The sequence below is a fragment of the Ascidiella aspersa genome, chromosome 8 (genome assembly GCF_963924565.1).
Source record: "Ascidiella aspersa chromosome 8, kaAscAspe10.2, whole genome shotgun sequence".
NCBI lineage: Eukaryota > Metazoa > Chordata > Ascidiacea > Phlebobranchia > Ascidiidae > Ascidiella > Ascidiella aspersa.
Genome location: NC_139454.1, coordinates 4,563,315 through 4,574,082, shown reverse-complemented (window position 1 = coordinate 4,574,082; position 10,768 = coordinate 4,563,315). Strand labels below are relative to the sequence as shown.

At 34.4% G+C, this 10,768-nt stretch overlaps 2 protein-coding genes across 2 annotated transcripts; both read right to left on the bottom strand.

Moving 5' to 3' along the window:
• Nucleotides 1–858: 858 nt before the first annotated feature.
• On the bottom strand, nt 859–9,647 carry LOC146135268 (CWF19-like protein 1). Its single transcript, XM_083395127.1, has 13 exons — nt 9,530–9,647; nt 9,210–9,291; nt 8,401–8,590; nt 7,287–7,507; nt 6,835–6,902; nt 5,881–6,016; nt 5,276–5,416; nt 4,713–4,818; nt 4,373–4,446; nt 3,104–3,313; nt 2,502–2,642; nt 1,859–1,956; nt 859–1,355 (listed from the first exon to the last, which is right to left on the bottom strand). Exons 1-13 carry the CDS (start codon nt 9,550–9,552, stop codon nt 1,199–1,201), a joined length of 1,647 nt encoding a protein of 548 aa, XP_083251253.1. The 5' UTR covers nt 9,553–9,647; the 3' UTR covers nt 859–1,198.
• LOC146135267 (NADH dehydrogenase [ubiquinone] iron-sulfur protein 6, mitochondrial-like) lies at nt 9,645–10,354 on the bottom strand. Its single transcript, XM_083395128.1, has one exon. The coding sequence runs from the start codon at nt 10,275–10,277 to the stop codon at nt 9,846–9,848; it is 432 nt and encodes a 143-aa protein (XP_083251254.1). The 5' UTR covers nt 10,278–10,354; the 3' UTR covers nt 9,645–9,845.
• Nucleotides 10,355–10,768: the final 414 nt, after the last annotated feature.

The following is a 10,768-nucleotide window of genomic DNA, read 5'->3' as shown; positions in this document are numbered from 1 at the left end:
TGTCATTTTATTTTTTTTTGTGAAAACCTGGGAACAGCGATTCCAAAGTTTATGTCATATATTTAGTAAACGTGGTCATTACTTTATGACAGCGTTTCTCAAAAATGACTCCAATTGAATTTTGGTTGAAAACAAGTGTTTTTTTAAGCACTTTTTCATAAAAGTGTTCTTTTATCCTAATTTTCGATTATTAAACAATTTGCTGTATTTTGCGTTTTTGCTATTTTTAAGTTAAGTGATTGATCATATTCAGACGAGTTTACCAATATTTATAGCTTAACGTGTAATTTTTGTGACAAGGACTTAACTTGGAAATGACTGCCTCTAATTATAACTTGACTGGGACTTGAGTTGTTTCAAAATGACTTGTTTACAACACTGGTGCATCGACAATTAAAGTAAGTAGAACACAGGAGGGTTTTAAATTGGCTTGGGTAAATTAAATGATTAAAATCAATTGAACATTGATAAGTTTTGTAGTAATCTGCCAATTTACTTTAAAGACTTAAGGCTGGTTCACACTAGACGCGTCTAGCGTTAACGTAAAACGTTTTCAAAAACGCTGTCGGTTGCGGAAAAGTTGAAATATTTCAACTTTGACGCTTTTGGTTAAAAGCGAGGAAATTTGACATTAACGCTGGCAACGCGTTGTGTGAACTTGACAACGTTAGCCGTTAGACGCCAGACGCTAACGCTAGACGTTAACGCGTGTAGTGTGAACCAGCCTTTAACTTGGTAAACTACTGAAACTTAAATTGTAAACGATCGAACTAAAGGAAAGGTCTATCAATCTGCCCTTGAATATAGGATTTTCTGAAAAAAGACAGCAATTTTGAAAGGTGCAGTAATAATTTAGAAAGCAATTTATTGGCAGTGAGTCGATAAACCTTAACGCGTTAAAATAAGAAAATATGAAACAAAATCGCGTATGAAACGATTTGTTTATTTTTATAGCCATCGTAATTTGGGCATTAACGCCTAAAAGTGATAAATTTGCAATTTAAACACTTAGCCTCAGATTTCAATGAAGGCGCTTTCACAAAAAAGTACGAAAATGCGCTTTAAAATCGTATAAAAGTCGATAGAAACGCGTAAAAAGGTAAAAAACACACTCAGAATGCGCTGGTTGCCACATCGCGCTAAAACCCCTTCGCGAGAAAATAAAATACCGCCGGCGCGCCACCCTGCGGCAAAAACGTCACACTTCATCGTCTTCTTCCAAACTGAAATCGTGGGGCTGGAAAAAGTCGCGGAACCTTTGAGTTACGTCAGTTTCTTCCTTTTGTGACGTCATACAGGCCCTCCAGTCGACGCGTTCGGGCGTGTTGAGGAGGTCGGGGGAGCAAAGAGCCTCTCTACAAATAATGACGTCAGTAGAAAGAAGCTCTTTCAGTTAAAAAAATATTTTTGATAATAAATTGCAAAGCCAAAAAGGTCGAGTAGATCGAAATCATCTTGAATAAAAGAACAATGTGACATTAGCTAAAAATAATACAAGTTCGTATCGAAACGTCTTAATCAAGATTATGTCAATCTACTCCAACTTTTTGGCTTTGCAATTTATTATCAAGCTACATTACAGATCCGTGCATAGTGTACTCACATAAATCTTGTTTATCTTTAAGAAATGAAATTTTTGGCTGAAAATTTAGAATTACAGTTTTTCTGATTTGGTGAAAAATCTTTATTAAGAGTCGCTTCTTCCGTTGTAATCTTCATAAATAAAGCAATCTTTTCCCGCAAAATAAATACTTTGCTGGGTATTTGCAATAAATTTGGCGGTAGGGTTAATGTCAGCGTAGTATTCAGCAAATTTCACCTGGTTAATGTTTATTCTGATTTTTTTACTTCAACTTACCTTCCAAACTGAAGAGGAAAGTATCTTTGGATGCGATGAAGAAGTCGACTTCCATCTGGGAGCTCCACGTGGAAGAACGGACATCCGGCCGGAAGAATCTGCACCAAATACGCACGTAAACGTAGATACATGTACGTAAGTCACGATATACGCACGTAAACGTACAGAAACCTAAGTAAGCCTTGATATACGCAAGTAAATGTACACACGCGTACGTAAGCCTCGATATACGCACGTAAACGTACACATGCGTACGTAAGCTTTAAACTACGCACGTAAACGTACAGAAACCTAAGTAAGCCTTGATATATGCAAGTAAATTTTCACACGCGTACGTCGTCGATATATAAGTAACTTTTCCATAAAGTACTTAAACGAATCATGGATAAACGTAAACGTTACACAAACCATTTTCTTATGCATTTGTGTTCAACACATACTTACGTAAACTAGAACCATACAAATCACTTTTTCAAACGACATATGTTTATTTAATCGTTGTACATACGTACGTGACAATTTTAGCGACTTTATGTACGCTGTTATAAAAAAAGCTGTTCAACCATTTTTCACAAACATACAGTATACTTGACATGGCTACCAAGTTTCTAAACATTTAAAACCTATAGGTGAGACAACCTACCTGCTTTAGGTCGGTCCTTTGTGGCAGTTCGGTGAGTTCGAGGGGTTGCGGTCTCCCCTGTCTGTCCGTGTGCCCCTCCGCAAGTTTAAAGAAAGCCCCCTTAATCTGCTCTGACGTCACGCCTTTTGGGAGGGGAACCACCTAAACGATAAAACAACAATATACTAATATTTTGGAGCATAATGGTGTAGTAAGACGTAATAAGAATATCAAAACCCATACAGAAGTATCATTTTGAACGTTTCGAAAAGCTACCTACTTCTGTATGGGCTTTGATATTCTTATTACGTCTAAATATACTAATAATTTAACTTTATAATATTTTCATATATAACCATTATGTATAATTTCTTGATGAATTGTTTTATTTTTTCGTATTAATTCAATTTGTTAGTTTTTTTAATTCTTTCGGTTCTCGATATAAAAAACCAGCAGTAAAAATTCATATTTATTAGTTTAATCTGCAGATAAATAAATGGTTTTACTTTTTCAGTTTTTCTCAGTTATAATCGAAGCCAAATTAATACAAAAAAGTTATACATCAGGAGATAAATTCCTATCTATTAATATGTTACAAAATTCTATTTAAAATAAAAGTTCACCTGAATCTGCATATGATCGCTTCTATAGCACCTCTCAAAAAACACACACGACCTCCCATCTGCCTTGAACGCTTTAGTGAGGGCTTCCTTGTACTTCTTACATTCAGCCAATGTATCGTCGGGCAGGTCTAGTGAGGAGGGGTGGTGGGCGACCGGTAAAACAAGGATGTGGTCCGCATTTAGACCGCCCTTCGCCATCGCAATATAGCACTGGTAAAACATGGAATATAAGGGTTACCGAAAATCGAATTTTCATTTTTACAAAAAATTAGTCCATCCTTCGCCAAAGCGACATGGCACTGGTGGAAATTTAAAATGATGATTGTGAATTATTTCATTTATTTTTATTAATAATTTTTTTTCTGTAGACGAAAATTTAGTCCGCCGTTCGCTATTGCTGCACAGCACTGGTGGAACATAGAATATAAGGGTTAACGGAAATCTTAATTTATTTTATTTTTATTTTATTACAGCATTTACAGGCGAAAATTTAACTTTTCCAGTTTTGCTATTTAACACATCGAAAACAACATAGAATATGAGGATTGTAAACCTAAATTTTTATTCAAGGGCAAATATTTAACCCTTTTTCGCCATCGCTACATAGCACTAGTTAAACACGGAATTTAAGGGTTGTAATTCTAAATTTTATTTTTTTATACACGAAAAATACCATTTTTTCGTCTTCGCAAGATAGCAATGGGGAAAAATAGAATATGAGGATTGTAGATTTAAAAAATTGGTCTGCCCTTCGCCATTGCAACGTAACTGTTTTTTTTATGATACAACGTAAAATATAGAGTTCCGCAAATGTTTCTTAATTAAAAAAGTCAGCTACAGTCTTCGCTGTATAACGTTGATAAAAGTGGAAATGTGCATTACATACCGTATGGATTTTTGGGAAATATTATCTATAAAGTTACTTTTAAGACAGTACTTTTTTACTTTTTTATCGCAACGCAACAGTGACAAAACAGGTTTACACAGAAAAAAAGGAAGTTTGTTTATAAAAATTTACAAGAATTAATTGAAAGGTAAAAATTTAAATTTACAGATCAAATATTTGAAATCCTTTTATGTTATTAAGGCGATTAGTACAGCCATATGGTGCGAGGGTAAAAAAAAGTTCCGTTGGACAAAGCGTTGTTTCAGTTGAAAAACTCGAAAATTAAAATTGGTAAATAGGTGAAATATGGGGAAACGAAAACAACTTTAAATTAAATCTGTTTCGAATAACAGCGCTTTAAGAGTTTGAATTTAAAAACTTACAAGTTCTCCAACACTGGCCACCAGATGCTTGTCAACCTTTTCACCTCCAAGACAAAACCAGCAAGACCAGTCCTCTAAAAAAACAATTTGGCGACAGTAATCAATACAACTGCGTTGGTTGCTGCTCAATCCAATTTTCAAAACCGAACGAATCAAGATTTTTAAGCGACACTGCACGCCAAATGAAACTTTATATTGTATGTACCGATAGAACCTTGATACTGTATATATGCCATGAGGTTGTCACACTAGGGGCGTTTTGCTTCACTAGGGGTGTTTTGCTCATTCAGATATAGAGAAGATACTTACTAAAATAAAAAAATCTTTTTTTTTTACTTACGAGGTCTGGAATGTTTCTTTGGTGGATTGTTAAAGTTGTTTCCGTTCATTTTTCGTTTTCTTCCTTGATCTTGATTTTGCTTGGAATCCATGTTCCAGCGATATTGCTGGAAAAAATAAACCGTTAAATAAAAGATCAAAAACAGTCAAATGTGGATTTTCTTTAAATTTATTTAACTTTGATTTGTCTATCCAAAACCTCCTTGCCAAAACAGTTATCCTTAAAAGGATCGATTTATCAGTAAACTACAGGTAAGGTTACAATCCAACATGATTTTTTTAAGATTAAAAACAAATAGTTGGCTGTAGCAATATGCTTATTGCATCAATTTGCATGTTGTAACATTTTTTTTACTAGTTTTGTGTGCCATAGTAGCTAAAATACTTAATATTCTGTCTATAACCGTAAAATGATTTGTTCGTTTACACTGGTTATACTTAAAACACAGTTTGTAAGAACTTTAGTGATATTGGGCAACTTAACAAAAACATGTAAAAAGAAAAACTCTTCAAAAACATCAATATAGAGAAGTGAACTTCAATACAAACTGGTTTTGTACTTACATTAGAATCACCGTTTGGCGATATTTGCGTTGTTTTGCTTTGTAGGGTTTTAAATGGACACTCGGTTGTGTCGGGCGGTTGAGTGTTCAGCTCGACTGAGTTCATATGCTCCAGTGGAGTTATGGTGAATGCATACAAATACTGGAAAACAGTAATCATGCATTAATCACATTCTGTTTCTTTATTTAGGTATTTTGTCTTGAAACTAACGTCAAATGGGTGAAAACCGTCCAATGAAGTGTAGATAGATATTTTTTGTGATTTCCACACTTTTTAAGTTATGCACATTTTTAACCGTCAAAAAACAATTAATAACTTTTTTAACTTAAAAAACATTTTTTTTTACTCTTTTAACTTTCAAAAACAGCTTTTCAGCTTCAATTAATAACATATTATGAACTATAGTCAGTGTTCTAAGAGCCCACATTTCCGCAAAAGGTATCTTGACATATTTTAGTTTTTGCAAGATATGTTTTTTACACTCGAGTTGCAATAATAAAACTTTTAAGTAAGCAGTAACCGAAGTCAAACCTAAATAAAAACACCACATTTTTTACCAGAGAAAAACTGACCAGCTTAGCAAACAGCAAATGTTTTTGACTTACCTTCTGCTTTGCTTGGTTGCCGACAGTTGCAAGGGAGATGAACCGAGTTACGTGACTGGCCTTCTCAGCAAGCACAGTGTGGTTTCGATAAGGCAGTCGCTCGTAATGCACACCTTCCAATGCAGCAAAGTGGTATCTACAAATAATAAAAGCACACAACTAACATCACATAGGTTGACTCCAAGTACAATAAAAAAATCCTTAAAAAATGAGAACTATTTTGGTTGGTTTTAGCACAGACATACACCGCAATGTAGAAAAGCATGTGAAAATACACAAAAAGCAAAGTTTATTTCCAGTGTAAAAGTGAAGTGTATGTATACAGTTATTATGAAGCATAAAATCAAAGGGAAAGAAATATGGCATGAAACTGCTATCTTATGAAATGGCACAAAGTTTTTCTACTATGATGTTTGAATTATGGGTTTACAAAGCACATTTGCCTCTAAGTAAAAAGGAAGTTTATTGGCAAAAACTGTTCAGTGGCAAATAGAAAGGAAAGAAAACTTTGACTTTCCCAGAAAAAACAAAAATAAATTGACTATGAAGTTAAACACCTCAAAAGAGTTTCAACGTTTTGCAAAAAGTGTCACTGTACTAAGAAAGCCAACAAAAATACAATTTGTTTGGATGTATTCTTTTAAAATAACCTTTTTTGTTTTACATGTAATTTATTTACAATTTACAGCCTTAAATTTTGTTGCAGGTTGCAAAAGGTTGCTCAGAAACATGAGAATATCGACATAATTGTTTTCTGCTGCAAAAATACGGTGGAAATTAATGTTTTTAACCAAGTTTAAATAAAAAAAATAAAAAATGAAAAATGCCAATGCGCTTATGTACAAAAGTTAAATGCTTAACGTTATAAAGTAAAATAAGTTTTGTGTTCGTGGTTTGATAGTTAGAAATCAGATCAGTAAACATACTTGACTGGTAAATAAACACACAAATTACCTTGGCCTAATGTCTTTTGCAAGTTGTGAAATAACTGGGGAGCCGCATGATTTGCAGTTGTCTGTTGGCTACAAGAGAAAATATTTTAAAACATCATTACAAAAACCATGTATTGGCTTACAGACAATCAGTTCACAATTACATACCAAATTAAAATAGTATATTTTAGCTAAAGTTTGCAGTGTCTACATATATTACCTCAAGTCACTTTGGCCAATTAATATTTACAAATACTTAAATATTATTATATTGTAACAGTGTAACATTTATGTGGCTTTACGCAATTGTTGTGCAGATAAAATATGTTTTTCATATTTAAGAACCATCAGTGAACTTAGAACCAGATTAGATTAGTCATAGTTTGTAGCTATTTAGTTACTCTGTTTGTCTTTGAAAATATAATAAAAATAAAATAAAACCAATTAAATTTAAATAACACTGAAATAACTCACAGGTGCATTTCCATTTAGGGAAACCCCCTTTGGCCACATGGATGTGATGAGGATATCAACACCTTTGAAATCTTCGCTTTTGCAATCAAGTGAAGTGGTGATAACATCGACGTCGCTGGGGTTAAAACAGTGGGGTTGGGTTGGCCCCGTTTCGGGTGATTCACACCCGCTCAGGTAAACAATACGCAGCCCCGAAGAACCGGTAAAAACACCTTTCTTGCCTAAAAAAAATACAATAATGTTGGAAATAATAAATGAAAGATACACACACGTTTGTGTGTTAACAGCGTTGATCTAACCATTCTGAAGCCACATTTTTTACAGCTTACATATCATAGTACAGCGAAATCACAGACTAACCGAATTTGTCCATTAATGATGCAAGCAGAGCAGGTAAGAAAAACAACTGGCCTGCAGTGAGGTTCGAACTCACGACCTCAGGTTATACCGGGACCGTCTCTCTGCCAACTGAGCTACACAGGCTCAGAGAGCAGCATGGCGAGAAACAACCATACGCTTATGCTTGCTACATATTGTATTACAAAATAGTTCTTTAAACAAAATTAACAATGTAAGTAAAACAAGATTTGTACCAAACAAAACAAGTGACAATGTAAAACAACTGTCACAAACCTCTATAAAAAGATGTTTTGGTCAAAACGGAAAAAAGGCTTTAATTGGTTTAAGTTTCCAAAATTTTATTTTAGATGGTGTGATAAGACGCTAACACCTTATCGCTCAAACAAAATGATCACAATGGGGTAAGACATACTAGGAACGTAATGCAGATTTAAATTTGGATTTACGTAATTAAAATAGGCAAAAAATAAAGTTTAAGGGGGGGCACATGCCCCCACACCCCAACAACTTGGAAAAATTTATTCATTTGTAAAAGGGGATACTGTTTATTTCATTCAAGAAGATTAACGTTAACAAGGTTACAACTCACAACTATGGAACTAAACATATACGGACTAAAAATGCATTTTTCTAAACTTTTAAAAAGCATACTTGCAAAGAAAACAGGTACGCAGATCTAATAGTAAAACCATAGAATTTATAACTTAAAACAATTGTGATTAAAAAGGCTGTAATTTCATTCCAATGTTCCTACCGAGATAGGTGACATTTTCACAGAGCTCAAATCCGTCATCATTTCCATCCTTATAATTGGTGTCTTGTGCATTGTTAGGTCCGAGCAGATAAGTTGCTATTGGGACTTTCTTGGCTCCAGATTTGTATGGATTCCAACTTTGATTGGACGCATCGTTGGCACCAAAAAAATCACCAACACAAATGAGCATCTGCACAAAAAACATATATATGTGATAAATTATGAGAATAATTACAACTGTCTACAAATATAGAGAGTCTAGTAGGTTGCACTTTATGTAAAACTTGCGTTTTTTTACTATTTTTCTGAACACTAATATGCGTTAATTTAATCAAGAATTGTGTAAAATGAAGGTGCATTCATTATGATTAAATAGGCTGTGGTATTATTGCTCTGATATTACCACACTTACTGTGTTACTTAACCACTTTTCCACTAAGGTGTGACCAACACCCAAAGCGAGCAATCTCTGCCTTCAGCAAATCATTCTACTTTATTGGGCCAAGTACTAGTAGCTTGAATTAATGTGTTACCTTATCATGTATACTGAGTTTTAAATGTAAAAAAACCACTGAGCAATATGAACCAAGTGAAGTGACTCTGCTTAGTTCCAGAAGCTGTGGTTTAGCATCCTTCCCATTTGGAGTCAGATACATACAAGGAACGTATAAGCCGGCGTTAATCTTTAGTTCCCTACTTAACCCTATAGCAACAAAAATTGATGTACTGTCCCATTTAACCCACAACCAGTGCTAAAGGTTTTTAAAAAATAGTATTTTTATACTGGGTAGCAGCAGACAGAAACTTACATCAAACGAGGTCTTCTTTAAAAGCTTTTGAACCCGTGAAAATAGAACATCAAATTTTCCTTGAACATCCCCACAGACAAGTCTGCGATTGAAAATTATAAAAATAATAACTTGAGTGTGATTACTGATTACTAAGTATATGACTAAATAATTAAACCACAAATAGTGTTTTAAATTTCTAAAAATGTACCTAATGAATCATGATCAAAAATTGTGAAAAAGGTTAGAAAAGTGAAAAAGGTTAAAATATTCAAAACAAAGCTAATGCTCAACAATTAGTATTTCTAGCTTGGTGTTTTGCAATTACCAAACAAACTTACATTTTTTGCGATGTAGATGTCATGTTGTTATCTTGTCGTAATAAAAGATAAAACTTTTTAAAAGTTAAAAAGCAGAAATTACATGACAACACAGAAACCTTCTAGAAATAAAAACCTTGAAAACAGACAATATAAATTTGCAAAAAGTCGACGTTGAAATACAACTGTGAAAAACCGTTACCAAATAAAGATTTTATAGATTTAAATTTATTTCTAGTCTGTTTTTAAAATTTATCCAAACAATCCACACAACATAATAATTTATGCAAAACCACAAAAGAAAATTGAAAATCTAGAACAAAATGTCAAAATTCATTCAATGGCCGTGCGGCTTTTGGACGTATCTCAAGCCACAATATCCACAGCTTTCAGGAACGCCTTTGTCCAGGTTAATGTACACCCGGGGGTGGCCGAGGGCCGCCGGGGCGTCCGGGACATCTCGGCCGTCGCAAATCGCTTTTCGTCCATCTACTTCAATAGGCGGAACTTCAGCAATCATATTAACCGCCCAGTTCTGGTTGACGAGCTTGGTTCGGTCCTGAAATCGGTTCTTTTTCCAGTTGCCTTCCTCGTAGAACTGTCCGGTGTGGGTTTGTTCTTCTGTGATTAATTGCCCGTCTTTCGATGGAACTCTCACGAATTTTCCGTTCACTACGGCGAACTTTGTCGGGATATTTTCACGAACGGCCACCTGCGAAGAATGGCGGACGATCTGGCGCAAATGCCCGAAACACTTGGCCCTCAACATCTTCGATTTTTGGTTTACAAAGCTAAGTTTTTTGCAAACAGAAACAGTTTTTTAATTATTTTTGCCTCTGTACTATAGTTTTATTACGGCAAACGTTGAGGTAGTTCGTCACGTACGAGTGGTTTAAATTGCAAAGTGTACACAGCCATAGAACCAACCTTGTTTTACCTTTAAATTTTTTTTAAATTACGCCTTTATGTCTATAATAACGCTTTTACGCGAAATTTACTTAGAAGTTGTTTCTTAAAAAAAACAAAAAATTGTTCTCCTACCAAAATAATCTCCCTGGCAATTTGTGGTATTATGTCATTTTTTCGGCAACAAATATAATACATAGAAATGTAACTCATTGAACTACATTCGTTAATTCCGTTCCGTGCATTACATAAACTTGGATTACATGTCCTTGAACTTTAACTATGGCGTATAGGTAAGAATTAGGTAAAATTGAAGTCGATTTTATGTGAGTCCTAACCCTAAAGTAATATGGA

Bases quoted from the DNA above. Each gene is read 5' to 3' on its own strand.
- LOC146135268 (XM_083395127.1), bottom strand. From the start codon at position 9,552: ATGACATCTACATCGCAAAAAAT. The intron at 8,591-9,209 runs GTAAGTTTCTGT...TTTTTTGTGCAG, and splicing joins TAAAGAAGACCTCGTTTGAT to ATGCTCATTTGTGTTGGTGA. The intron at 1,356-1,858 runs GTAAGTTGAAGT...CATTATTTGTAG, and splicing joins TTTCCTCTTCAGTTTGGAAG to AGAGGCTCTTTGCTCCCCCG.
- LOC146135267 (XM_083395128.1), bottom strand. From the start codon at position 10,277: ATGTTGAGGGCCAAGTGTTTCGGGCATTTGCGCCAGATCGTCCGCCAT.